Below are 12,437 nucleotides of genomic sequence, written 5' to 3'. Positions count from 1 at the left end.
CAATTCAATAATTGAATATTCTTAAGAAGAAGATATGTGGTTATCGACTGAAAAAAAGCATAGATATTTAAAATTTGAATATTTTGACCAGGACAGAGTATTGGGTATTTGTAAGACAACTGATGGTTATTCGTCATCTGCCCGGCTAGCTCAGTCGGTAGAGCATGAGACTCTTAATCTCAGGGTCGTGGGTTCGAGCCCCACGTTGGGCGGCTTCCTTTTTTCTTTTTCACTTCTTTGACAGGCAATATTATGTTACGTGTTATTTTGTAAGTCCAATTGGATGAACGTAACCACACATTTTGAGAACCACTTCAAGATGCTATAGCATGCATGGTAACCGCTCACTGTAACGCTGTGTCAATTACAATCGTCCACTGTTAAATGACTATTAAGATTATAACTTCTCAATTGTGAACAAGGTGGATGAATTTGTGAGTATAAAGCGGTTCCCTTATGGATGAATAGATGGATGGTATTTTAACTATTTCGGTCATGCCAATAGGGGCGGTAGGGAGTTTGACAAAATTCAAATTTACAAAATACTAACCGAAGAAGTCGCTGTTTGATGACGACATCCACACGCGTGTTGGGAAAATGGAAAGAAAACAAATGTCAGCTTTCTCCATGTATCACACGTTACCAGCACGACTTTCGTCTGCTGATACGAAGCCTTCATTGCAGGTAAAAGTGATGAAAAAAAAAAAAAAAGTAGTTTCGCCACTTTTGTCACAATGTGAAATTGGAAACGTATGTGTGCCCAGGAAAACATGTATTATTCTTTATTTTCTAGAGAGTGATTGCAGTGATTGTTTGTTGACCACTTAGTTCTTATTGTTCATTGTTTGTGCCTTCTTGTTTTTATTTTGCGTTGTTTACTTGTATGTTTATCGTGTACTGTGTCTCGTCACCGTGGGATAGGGGAAACGTAATTTCGATTTCTTTGTGTGTCTTGGCATGAAGGAATTGACGATAAAGCTGACTCTATGACTCTGACTCTAGTCACAGCAATAATCGATTTTATTTACAAAGTCCTCCATGTATGTATGGTGTATGCCTGCCTTTGTTTTCAATCTTATTTCATTATTTAGGTGGCATCTAAAAAAAAGAAAAGAGTGAATGACAATTTTATTACCACAAGTCAAGAGAAAAAGAAGAAAATGAAAACCAAGAATCATGCAGCAGAAGTTGCCATACCGAGACTGTCCGATGTAAGTTTGCCTTGTTAAACGACTCAAATCCAATCTGTTTGAGGATCTGTTATGCACCCTGTACAATGTGGTTAAAATTTGAAGAATTGTTGTGTTTCAAACCCAGCCAAAGTGTGTAAACGCTGGTGAGGAGGCCCTAAATGTGTTACTCGCTGAGTTGGCACAAATGAACAACAGCAAGGAACGGGCCAGCAGGCTTTTCCAGTGGCTGATCAACCCAATTCCCAGCAAGGCCTTCTTCAGGTAATTTGTTGATACATGATCATCTTCATCATACTTTACTGTACTTGTTTTCACCTCCAAGGGAAACATGGGAGAAGAAACCTGTTCTTGTTCAGCGTAAAAATCCAAATTACTACAAGGGATTATTCTCCACAGAAGAGTTTGATCGCATTCTTCGACAGGTAAGAATTCCAAAGACAGAATTCTTGAAACACATTTTTGAAATGCTGTGATTTCCTTTTTATTTCAAATAAAGGAGGATGTTCAGTATGGCGTGAATTTAGATGTCACAAGTTACACGGACGGTGAGAGGGAAACGCACAACCCTCCTGGTAGAGCTTTGCCATACACAGTTTGGGATTTCTATGAGGTACACAATTATTCAAAAAATATTCCATCTTAATGTAAAGTAGTAAAAAAAAAGAAAACTTCCCCAGAGTGGCTGCTCCCTCCGGATGCTGAATCCTCAGGCGTTCTCCTCGACTGTATGGAATGTGCTGTCCATCCTGCAGGAGCATTTTGGCAGCATGGCAGGCGCCAATGTGTAAGTAAGGACATCGACACGCGGAACAATAGAAGATTTTAATCCTGGTTATGTTTTATCACCTCAGTTACCTTACACCACCCGGAACACAAGGATTCGCCCCACATTACGATGACATTGAGGCTTTTGTCATTCAGTTGGAGGGAAAGAAGCACTGGAGGGTCTACAATCCAAGGTGGGGGAAAAAAACATACATATAAAGTGTGCTGTGGTTATAAAGAGTATTTACTTTCCTTAAGGTCAGACGAGGAAGTCCTGCCTGTGCATTCAAGTCGTAAGTACGACGATAAAAAATCTGACTGTAGATACGTTTGGTTGTATTTCCAACACTCTATTATTTTGCATTTCTAGCCAATTTTACACAGGAAGAAATTGGGAAGCCTATTCTGGAGGTGGTGCTGGAGGCAGGAGATCTACTTTACTTTCCACGAGGGTTCATCCACCAGGGCGACTGCCTCTCGGATGCACACTCGCTTCATATTACCGTCTCCTCCTACCAGAAGAACAGCTGGGGAGATTTGCTGCAGAAGGTAATGGACTCATTCCTATTCCATAAACACCCTTTTTACATTTTCCTGCTCTCTTTCTAGATGGTTCCCACTGCTCTTGAAATTGCAATGGAGGAGGATGTGGAGTTCAGACAGGGCTTACCTCTGGACTACCTCTCCTACATGGGCGTTCAAAACTTCGACAAGGTCTGCTCTCTCTTCATCTGACGTCAACATTTCACATTTTTGCTCACTTTAGTTTTCCATCTTGCAGGATGATCCACGCAGGGCAGCATTCTTCTCCAAAATCGATAACTTAATGAACAAGCTTAGGAATTTTACCGCAGTCGACGCTGCTGTGGATCTTAAAGCCAGAGAGTTTCTTCATGATTGCTTGCCTCCAAAGCTCACTGCAGGTGAGGCCATTTTAGTTCACAGTTAAAATGCATCTTTTTAATTCTTTTTAAATTAACCCCCCACCTCCTGCAGAGGAAGCAGCCAGAAGTGTGCACAAAGCACCTGCTCGGTGGGAGGACGGAAGCGTAAAGGACGTAGGCGCTTCCATCACCAGCCAAACTCGAGTCGGACTCCTCCGAGCAGGCTGTGCTAGGTAATTCGTTTTACGTTTTGAGATTTTTAGCTCGCAGTATTCACATTTCTTATTTCCTAAGGCTCTGCAGCGATGGCGACGCCGTCCATCTTTACTACACCACCGACAACTCTAGAGTTTATCACAAAGAGGAGCCGAAAAGCTTTGAAATACAACCTGAGGTAAAAATGGGAGTTTTCTTACATTTACTTTGTTTTTTTTTCCCCAAATATTTTCCAAAATATTTTCCTTTCTCCAGTACACGGATGCAGTTGAGTTTCTGATTCACTCCTATCCTCAATTTGTGAGCGTAAGAAGTTTCCCGTGCGATTCAATGCAAGAGAAGGTTTGTGTTTTTGTTGTGATTATAATCCAGATTCTTTTTTGTTCAGCGAATGGATGTTGGCTCATGTTACACGTGCTTCTTTTTTTTCCTCAGATCTCTTTGGCTGAGCTACTTTTTAAGAATGGAGTCATCCAGAAGGAAACACTTCCGTAGTGCCATCAATTTCTTCACATGACATTATTTGGTGTAGAAATAATCAACCACCAGATATGAATGCGTTCCAAGTAAATATGATAATGACTGATAAAGGTTTTTTAATAAAGACAACAGAGTTTGATGGGAACGTACATTTATTGTTGGTTGATACAACTGAAAAATAAAGACATGAGTCTTTTTGTTTTTAAATATTTAGTGCCAACCCTAAGCCATTTACACCGCAGAAAGAGTGGACAAACAGTGGGGTTATAAAATCTACTTCCAAGTCACCTCCTCACCAGGTTTCAGCTCCCTGCAGAGAAGTGAATAAAAATATTAACACATTTGCTTTGAGAGTTAACCTCAGACTATATTGTAAAATGCAACAAGATTCCCCAACCTGCTGTATAAAATACTTTTGTTCCTGAAGGCGGTCAGCTTCTGGTCCTGTTGCTTGTCAAGGTACCATCCAATCACAAAACCCATGGGCACCAGCAAGTTCATCCAGTGCTCACGGGCGAAAGCTGCAATGTTGACCATGCTTGCTGCAAATAAATAGTGAAATCAATTAATTTAAAATCTTTGACATTCTCCTGTCCAGGATGGATAAAGAAACCCACACCATTTGCAGTGATGGGGGTTCTGTCTTATGCAGAGATAGGCATATAAAACATTTGATCACAAATTAGATTATTTTGTAAACCCTGCAGGGACACACTTGTTAAAAATGTTTGGTTTACACTTTAAAACTTTACTGACAGCTCCACACACTAGCAAATCGCCTAGCCTAGCTATTAACGCTATGCGGAATACTTGTTTTATAATTACTCAGAGTAAAACAATAGCTACAACACAGTTAGCCAACATGCATTTAAGGACGTAAATAGTAATTGAGCAAAGTTTTATTTTATAAATAGTTACCTTTTGTTTACAGAAAGCTCCGTACGGCCCTCTGTTATACACTCACCAGACAGAGGACATTGGACTGAACCATCTGTGCCGACAGAAGTGGGTTGTGGAAGCAAGATGAGGGCATCTAAATAATACATTAAATGAGTCTTTAGGAACTCTATACATTCAGTTTATGATTTTATTTGATAACATTTACCTCAAATATTTTTATGTAAACGAAAGCAATTAGTTATTGGTTATAATATTAGTCTGTGTTCGACACCCAGTTGGAAGGCTCTGATGCACTTTGACACATGATGCAGCGGCAAACATGGCTGTTCGCGGGGATGCTACGATGCTACCAAAAATATCCTAAAATTGAATTTAATTAAGAATAACGTTATTGTTTGTTTGTTACATCAGCCCTATTGTATATTTGTACGTTATTTCAGTAAATTGTATGTTTTAGATTTGCAGGGCTATTTTAGTTAGCGCATGCAGAAGTGTAAATGTAGCTAGCTAGTAGGCTTACCGGGTAAATTATTCCTTGTATTGAAGCGTGGCCCGCTATTGTGTAAGTATGTTTTCATCAAAAATTGCAAACAGAATAGTGGATAAAGTTACACAATTCCAAGTAAAGAATGAAATAGAACAGTTTTAAATTACGATGTCTTTCTTTTACGTCTTTCCAGACACAGACTAGGCCAGTGTAGCTCGTAATTCTGTTTTTTGAGATCTATTCATTTTCTTGCAGCGTGAAGACAAGTGAATGAGCCACGATGACGTCCATTATCAAGCTGACAGCTTTGTCAGGAGTTCAGGAGGAATCTGCCCTCTGCTACCTTCTCCAGGTGGATGAATTTCGCTTCCTGTTAGACTGTGGCTGGGATGAGAACTTCTCAATGGATATCATCGATGCCATAAAGCGGTAATTGGGCTATTTGTCTTCTGTTTGGAGGAGATGACAGAGAAAATAGTTTCTAATTGCCCTTGCAGGCATGTGCATCAAGTTGACGCCGTGCTTCTCTCCCATCCTGATCCGATACATCTTGGAGCGTTGCCATACGCTGTGGGCAAATTGGGGCTAAATTGTACCATATATGCAACGATACCCGTCTACAAGATGGGTCAAATGTTCATGTATGATCTTTATCAGGTGAGAAGGACTCACTGGTGCATTAAGAGCTAAGTTTTGCCAACAGTATTAATTCATCACTCATCTCTTTTCCCTCTTTAGTCCAGAAATAACAGTGAAGATTTTACTCTCTTCACCCTTGATGATGTGGACAGTGCTTTTGATAAAATTCAGCAGTTGAAATATTCACAGATTGTCAATCTGAAAGGTGAGTTCAAATCAGATTTTTGTTTTTCCTCTGGTGGTTTTTGTTATGTAAGCTTTATATTGACTGTCTATAATATAATTCATATTTCATCCTTTCTAATAGGAAAAGGACACGGCCTTTCCATTACGCCACTTCCTGCCGGTCACATGATTGGTGGGACCATTTGGAAGATTGTCAAGGATGGGGAGGAGGAGGTTGTTTATGCTGTGGACTTCAACCACAAAAGAGAAATGTAAGTAAATATTATTGGTGTATAAATACATATCTGCATGTGCCCTGGTTGATTTGTTTTTATCTTACTGTCCCAATTGTATTTGTTTTTCTATTCCAGCCACCTGAACGGCTGCACAATGGAGAGCATCAGCCGACCTTCCTTGCTGATCACGGACTCCTTCAATGCAGCATATGTACAACCGCGGCGCAAGCAAAGAGATGAACAGCTACTAAGTGAGTAATCGTATCTGCCAGTCTGGAATTTGGAAAATCTTATCCTGTTCTAAATTTGAATGTAAATCCGGGTTAATATGTGATATACTGGGAAAAATGGTAGAATTCTAACCAAGGTGTTGAATGTGTTTTTTTTTTCCTTGTCCTTTTTATCACCTCCCTGCAAAGCTAACATAATGGAGACACTCCGTGGGGATGGTAACGTGCTTATCGCAGTGGATACAGCTGGGCGGGTGTTGGAGTTGGCTCAGCTCCTAGACCAGATTTGGAGGACAAAAGATGCCGGGCTTGGAGCTTACCCGCTCGCCCTACTTAACAATGTCAGCTACAATGTTGTGGAGTTCTCCAAGTCCCAGGTATCCATCTCGCCTTCACTCTCCTGTATACGAGTTGAAATGCGACAACACCAGTTTACGCGCAATTTCACCGTAGGTGGAGTGGATGAGCGACAAGCTCATGAGGTGTTTTGAGGACAAGAGGAATAACCCCTTCCAGTTCCGACATTTGACCCTCTGCCACAGTTTGGCCGACCTGGCTCGGGTTCCCAACCCTAAAGTAGTGCTGTGCAGCCAGCCGGATTTAGAGTCGGGCTTTTCTCGAGAACTTTTTATCAAGTGGTGTCAAGACAGCAAACACTCGGTCATCCTGACTTATCGCACCACACCTGGAACACTGGCCCGCTACCTCATTGATCACCCGGATGAGAAGATGCTGGATCTGGAGGTAGGAAGGAACATAAGACAGTTTTTGTCCTTTCAAAGTGTGATAGAAGTTGAATAACATTCAAACGTCTTGTTCTGTTGTTTCCCCCGACAGGTGAGAAAAAGAGTGAAGCTCGAAGGCAAGGAGCTTGATGAATACCTTGAAAATGACAAAATTAAGAAAGAAGCGGCAAAGAAACTGGAACAAGCAAAAGAGTAAGTTGATAGTAAAGCGAGACTTTTATTGGGGGGGAAACAATTTAATTAACAGCCAAGCGATGTAAAAAGGTGATTAGTTAAAATGATTCACTCACGCAGGGTGGATGTAGACTCCAGCGACGAGAGCGATATGGACGACGACCTGGATCAGCCAGCGGCGGTCAAAACCAAACACCACGACTTGATGATGAAGGGCGAGGGAAACCGTAAAGGCAGCTTCTTCAAGCAAGCCAAGAAGTCCTACCCGATGTTCCCAACGCACGAGGAAAGGATCAAATGGGACGAGTACGGGGAGATCATCAGGTATCCCGTTGAAGAGATTTGAAAAGCGGGTCCAACTATTGTGTGTAAATAATCATTTTTGGGTTGCAGGATTGAAGATTTTCTGGTTCCTGAGCTGCAAGCTGCAGAGGAGGAGAAAAGCAAACTAGAATCGGGCTTGACCAACGGTGATGAGCCGATGGACCAGGACCTCTCTGTTGTTCCCACCAAATGTGTTTCTAGTATTGAGAACCTTGAAATCAGGTCAGTGATCACCAACTGGAGCTCTAAATGTCAAACTCCCACGGAACACAACTTAGACAAATTATTCCGCCGCCGCCTCCCTGCAGAGCCAGAATAACGTACATAGACTACGAAGGTCGCTCCGACGGCGATTCTATCAAGAAAATCATCAACCAAATGAAGCCCAGGCAGCTGGTGATTATCCACGGACCTCCGGAGGCCAGTCTGGACTTGGCTGAGTCCTGCAAAGCTTTCAGCAAAGATCTCAAAGTGTACACACCCAAACTTCAGGAGACCGTGGACGGCACTAGTGAGACGCACATCTACCAGGTTAGTTTGTTTACAAGCAAACGCACGTCATCCTATTCTCCAGCTATTTATCCAATCTTGCTCTTTAAGAATATTAACAGTCACCTGTAATTACTCAGATCGCTCACTGGTTATGTTGCGTAATAATAACAACACATTTATGTATTTGGGACATAATGGAGTTACTACAAGCAACCAGCAGAGGGCGCCAGTAATTAAATTGCTAAATTGTAAAAAAAAAAAAATCCCCAGATAAACAGTGTCTCTAAATAATCCATCACCAAAAAAATACACCCAAATATGAATTAAGTGTTGATTTTTGCGGTGCAGGTGCGGTTGAAAGACTTCCTGGTGAGCTCCCTGCAGTTCTGCAAGGCCAAAGACACCGAGTTGGCGTGGATTGACGGCGTGCTGGACATGCGCGTGGTCAAAGTAGACACAGGCGTGATGCTCGAGGAGGGCTCCAAGGAGGAGCCTGAGGACGGTGAGCTACCCATGGACACCGTCCCCGACCTCGGTATTGATCACAGTGCTGCAATGGTGGCGGCTCAGCGAGCCATGAAGAACCTATTTGGGGAGGACGAGAAAGAGCCATCTGAGGAGAGTGATGTCATTCCCACACTGGAGCCGCTGCCTTCACATGAGGTGAGAGAACTGTTTTTTTGGGGGAGTCACACTTCTCAATTTCAGTTCAGTTTTCAGTCTGTCAAAACAGAACATTATCATTAGCGTCCAACCTCACTACAGCGGCTCTGTGTTTCATCCAGGCGCCCGGACATCAGTCGGTGTTCATCAACGAGCCCCGCCTGTCCGACTTCAAACAGGTCCTCCTCAGGGAAGGCATCCAGGCTGAGTTTGTGGGAGGAGTGCTGGTCTGCAACAACTTGGTGGCTGTTCGCAGAGTGAGTATATATTATTTTCGTCACTGTTTTATAGTGTCCAGAACTTATAGTTTAAAAAAAAAAAAAAAAAAGGAGTGTTTGTTTGAAGCATAAGATAAATATCACAGCCAAAGTAGGGCAGAAAACCCAGAGGCTTATGATGCATCTCGCCTCAGGAAAAGCAAAAAAAACAAACAACCCCCACGACTGAAACTTAACAAGTCAAATAGAAGGAAAAGCAGGAGCAAACCAGGACATCAACATGAAAATGTATAATTGACAAGAACTTAAAATAGATGCAAGGCAGAACATGAACTCAAAGAGACACTCGGAGCAGTCGCAATGAAAGCGCAGACGGCACAAAGCGTCTGATGCTTTGATGTCAAACCTTGTGAACAGTTCTTTAGTTTATGTGTAAAAGGTGAAATTGAGGTTTTTTGTCTTCCCCGTCCAGACGGAGGCGGGCCGCATCGGCCTGGAAGGCTGCCTGTGCGACGACTACTATAAGATCCGAGAGCTGCTGTATCAGCAGTATGCTGTCGTATAGCGACAGCAGAGACCCTCGCTTAGGAGGACTTGACCCAGAGGAGACAACCGGGTAAATCCAGTTGTGTCCCCACTACATCTATTGTACAGTTTTTTTTTTTGTTGTTGTTGTTTTTTTTATAATTCTCTACTTCCAGGTGACCTTGGGAGGCTACTGGTTTTTTTTCTTTTATACTAAGACGGATATCTGTATGTGTGTGAGATACCTCTCCAGTTCATGAAAAATACAATAATTTTCCTAATCTGAATTCCTGTATTTTTGTTAGATATACAAATTATTTATTTAATGACAAAACATCGTTGGTGCTGGGTCTCACTAGCCTTGCACGTGCGTGCCTCGGTTGTGACGACTAGGGAGACACTCAAACAGGACAACGAAAGTGAGGAGGGAGGGAGGGAGTGTGTGTGTGTGATCATGTGATCATGCACATGGTTGGAGGAGTTAGACCCCAGCACGGATGACTGGCTATCGTGCAAGTGTGTGTACTTTTTTTTTTTTTACACAGTTGCATAACATACAGTTTTGCACTTTAGACACATTAAAATTTAAATGCTCTGTTTTAATCCGTGGCTCACACACACACACGCATACAAAAACCTCATGCAGAAATGCACCAATTATGCCTTTTAATTATTTATTCCTCCTCGCTGCCGTGAAGAGCTGAGCAACACAGGCCGGGAAAAAAAAGAGCATCTCGTCATTGTCCCAGAGCATGCCAGCCCTTTTGCCAATGCTGATTTTCATTTCGATAATTGACCAGCCACGCCAGAAATGTCCATCACTTAATCCTCTTAGCTTTCATAATGCTGACTCTGTCACAGAAGTCCCCTGTTTTAATGTAACGAGCAGCTAAACCAGGGAGCAGGCCGCAAAGGTCCCCCTTGGGGCTCACTCTGCCCCCTAGAGGCCGCTTCTGAACTACACAACCTGTCAGAGCTAATAGCAAATCCATACTGTAGCCGCTATGCTGGCTCTCCCTTGCCTCAAATATTTGAAATTCAACTAAAAAAAAGGTCGACATCTCATTGGAGTATCGACATCGTGACTAGAAATTTCTTTTGTGTGAAGGATAGATGGAATGGAATATAATCCCTTTTCTCCTCACTAAGCAGACTACTTTATGCCGCTGACATAATCATGTGACAGTGGATGCCTTTTATCAAGTTACAAAACATTCAAACATAAAATAACGCCCACAAAAATTGAATAACAGAAGAGCCATCTTGTAAATCAACCCAAATGTTAATCGTGTGGAAAGTTCTCCTGTTCGGTTGTTCGTCTTTTATGCTTCAGCACCTTAATCCCCCCAATTTAAAAAAAATATCCAGTTTAGCTGCACAAAGTAATCGTTTTGATCTCAAACATCAACATGCAAAGATTTATTTAATCGTTCCCATTCATACTTTTAGACTATTATGAATCTTCATATCCAATCATAATTTTTTTTTGAAACTAGCTCACCGTGCATAACCTAACGCGGAATACTTCATTAATGCACCTTTGGGGACCCACTTCCATACTTTAAATTAGATAAATGGGAAGAAGGTTGCATTTTTGGAGCCATGACTGAAGGTGATCTTTTTACACAAGTGAGTGGCTGACTTTTTTTTCTCTCTTTGGGCCGGATCATGTGAAACTATTTTACTCACATTCTTCTCCCTCTTGGAGCCAAAAAAAAAACCTGAGCAGCTCCTTGTTCCACAACTCGAGGCAATGACTATGCATTTTGGGTGACGTCAGAAATGCGGGACTCGAGTCAAATTAATTTAGTCTTGGGACTTATTTGACATTTAACTACATCCATGACATAATAATCCACCAAGCTAACTGCTGGTCCAACAAGAATTAAGCTTCAGGTCAGCAGAAGAAAAACCTGTCCGGCGCCTTTTAGCGCTCGGCTCGTCACACGGAGCCGATTGTATGCGATGTGACACAGCTGACGCAACCTTGAGAGATTCAAGTAGACCCCGATGATGATTAATTCAAAGCCAGAAAGCACAACGAGGATTAGCTTGTGTGTGTGTGTGTGTGTTTACGCCCGCAGACCACTGTTGCATGACACAAGGCCGTGTTGGAGGGCTGAATCACTGCCGCTGAATGATGTCCGTGTGAGAATGACAGGAGCCCAAACAGAAGAGCTTTAATCCATACCGGCTAGTCAGCGCTTGCTAGTCTGCAGAACCTAAATCACATTTGTAGGACACATCATTAGGTACACTGTAGGAGACTCCTGACTGCCACAACACAATCAGGACAAACAAACATGGAGTCAATGAAAGAATTCATGAGGCTCTTTAAAAAGGTCATCCATGCCCTTTAGAAGAAAAAAAAAGCCCATTCAAATCTGCTTATCAGGAATAACATGACATTACTAACATGCAAGGACAAGGCTTTCAAATGGGAATTCTGTCGGCTCATTGGTTTTTTCCCTTTAATAACTTTGCCTAGCTTGTCTTTTGTTTCACGTGTTAATACTCCCGTCTGATGATACCTACCTAGAATTAATGAAACGATACGTCCCATCATTCTGATCACGTGAGCGTTCATTGTAAGGATTTGCCAGTCTCTTCATTCTTTTTTCCTCCTGCCATTAACTCGTTCCAAGGAGCAAGATTCGCAGCTTTTCCGGAGAATGCCAAGCTCGTTCAGCACCAAACCGTTGGCCAGAGAGGTACATGATAAAAAAGTAGACAGGTTGTGTGAGGGGGGGGAAAAAAAAAGATGATCGTGCCTCCATCTGTCTACTCGATTCATTCGTAAAGCATTGAATGTGATGCCAACGCCACAAAGTGTTATACATGCTTTTTTTTTCTTTCTTTTTTTCATAACCATGTGTCATTTGGTCAGCTATCCATATCAGGTGAGCAGAATCAGCTTGGATATGGAATAGCCCAGTATAATATGGCTATCATGCAACACAGTTAAAGGACATACTATATTCCAGCTGTCCTTTTTGTCCCCTTGCATAATGTAAACACTGGGCAAAGACACTCTGAAAGACATCATGTATTGGTGTCCTATATACTGGCTACTTTTATTGCTTTTAGAGCACAGGTGTCA

General features: G+C 42.1%; 3 protein-coding genes and 1 non-coding gene across 5 annotated transcripts; 3 read left to right on the top strand and 1 right to left on the bottom strand.

The window, feature by feature from the left end:
• The first annotated feature begins 139 nt into the window (after positions 1-139).
• Positions 140-212, top strand: trnak-cuu (transfer RNA lysine (anticodon CUU)). The gene has a single exon. It is a non-coding gene; the product is annotated as a tRNA-Lys (tRNA).
• Positions 213-555: 343 nt separating this feature from the next.
• On the top strand, positions 556-3,677 carry riox1 (ribosomal oxygenase 1). Its single transcript, XM_061270553.1, has 15 exons — positions 556-684; positions 1,092-1,211; positions 1,318-1,454; positions 1,516-1,615; positions 1,690-1,803; positions 1,871-1,977; positions 2,045-2,152; positions 2,217-2,251; positions 2,329-2,507; positions 2,568-2,672; positions 2,740-2,881; positions 2,955-3,075; positions 3,137-3,236; positions 3,314-3,400; positions 3,494-3,677. The coding sequence occupies exons 1-15, from the start codon at positions 598-600 to the stop codon at positions 3,551-3,553; spliced, it is 1,602 nt and encodes a 533-aa protein (XP_061126537.1). The 5' UTR covers positions 556-597; the 3' UTR covers positions 3,554-3,677.
• LOC133146652 (NADH dehydrogenase [ubiquinone] 1 beta subcomplex subunit 1-like) lies at positions 3,673-4,586 on the bottom strand. The gene is made up of 3 exons (XM_061270554.1): positions 4,457-4,586; positions 3,936-4,080; positions 3,673-3,848 (listed from the first exon to the last, which is right to left on the bottom strand). Exons 2-3 carry the CDS (start codon positions 4,073-4,075, stop codon positions 3,812-3,814), a joined length of 177 nt encoding a protein of 58 aa, XP_061126538.1. The 5' UTR covers positions 4,076-4,080; positions 4,457-4,586; the 3' UTR covers positions 3,673-3,811.
• Positions 4,587-4,719: 133 nt separating this feature from the next.
• On the top strand, positions 4,720-9,624 carry cpsf2 (cleavage and polyadenylation specific factor 2). Of its 2 annotated transcripts, XR_009711403.1 has the most exons (16): positions 4,720-5,000; positions 5,181-5,354; positions 5,423-5,582; positions 5,664-5,769; positions 5,872-6,001; positions 6,101-6,216; positions 6,385-6,572; positions 6,649-6,939; positions 7,033-7,133; positions 7,236-7,439; positions 7,509-7,661; positions 7,748-7,970; positions 8,280-8,594; positions 8,717-8,851; positions 9,285-9,428; positions 9,514-9,624. XR_009711403.1 is itself a non-coding variant. In XM_061270552.1 (15 exons), exons 2-15 carry the CDS (start codon positions 5,206-5,208, stop codon positions 9,375-9,377), a joined length of 2,364 nt encoding a protein of 787 aa, XP_061126536.1. In that variant the 5' UTR covers positions 4,720-5,000; positions 5,181-5,205; the 3' UTR covers positions 9,378-9,624. The 2 variants fall into 2 exon arrangements, 1 of the variants encoding a protein (XP_061126536.1); XM_061270552.1 differs by having other exon boundaries at positions 9,285-9,624.
• Positions 9,625-12,437: the final 2,813 nt, after the last annotated feature.

The sequence above is a fragment of the Syngnathus typhle genome, linkage group LG22 (genome assembly GCF_033458585.1).
Source record: "Syngnathus typhle isolate RoL2023-S1 ecotype Sweden linkage group LG22, RoL_Styp_1.0, whole genome shotgun sequence".
NCBI classification, from domain to species: Eukaryota; Metazoa; Chordata; class Actinopteri; order Syngnathiformes; family Syngnathidae; genus Syngnathus; species Syngnathus typhle.
This window is presented reverse-complemented; position numbering and strand designations above follow the sequence as displayed.

Bases quoted from the DNA above. Each gene is read 5' to 3' on its own strand.
- cpsf2 (XM_061270552.1), top strand. From the start codon at position 5,206: ATGACGTCCATTATCAAGCTGACAGCTTTGTCAGGAGTTCAGGAGGAA. The intron at 6,217-6,384 runs GTGAGTAATCGT...CTCCCTGCAAAG, and splicing joins AAGAGATGAACAGCTACTAA to CTAACATAATGGAGACACTC. The intron at 8,852-9,284 runs GTGAGTATATAT...TTCCCCGTCCAG, and splicing joins ACTTGGTGGCTGTTCGCAGA to ACGGAGGCGGGCCGCATCGG.
- LOC133146652 (XM_061270554.1), bottom strand. From the start codon at position 4,075: ATGGTCAACATTGCAGCTTTCGCCCGTGAGCACTGGATGAACTTGCTG. The intron at 3,849-3,935 runs GTTGGGGAATCT...ACTTCTCTGCAG, and splicing joins AAAAGTATTTTATACAGCAG to GGAGCTGAAACCTGGTGAGG.
- riox1 (XM_061270553.1), top strand. From the start codon at position 598: ATGGAAAGAAAACAAATGTCAGCTTTCTCCATGTATCACACGTTACCA. The intron at 1,804-1,870 runs GTACACAATTAT...AAACTTCCCCAG, and splicing joins CAGTTTGGGATTTCTATGAG to AGTGGCTGCTCCCTCCGGAT. The intron at 2,882-2,954 runs GTGAGGCCATTT...CACCTCCTGCAG, and splicing joins GCCTCCAAAGCTCACTGCAG to AGGAAGCAGCCAGAAGTGTG.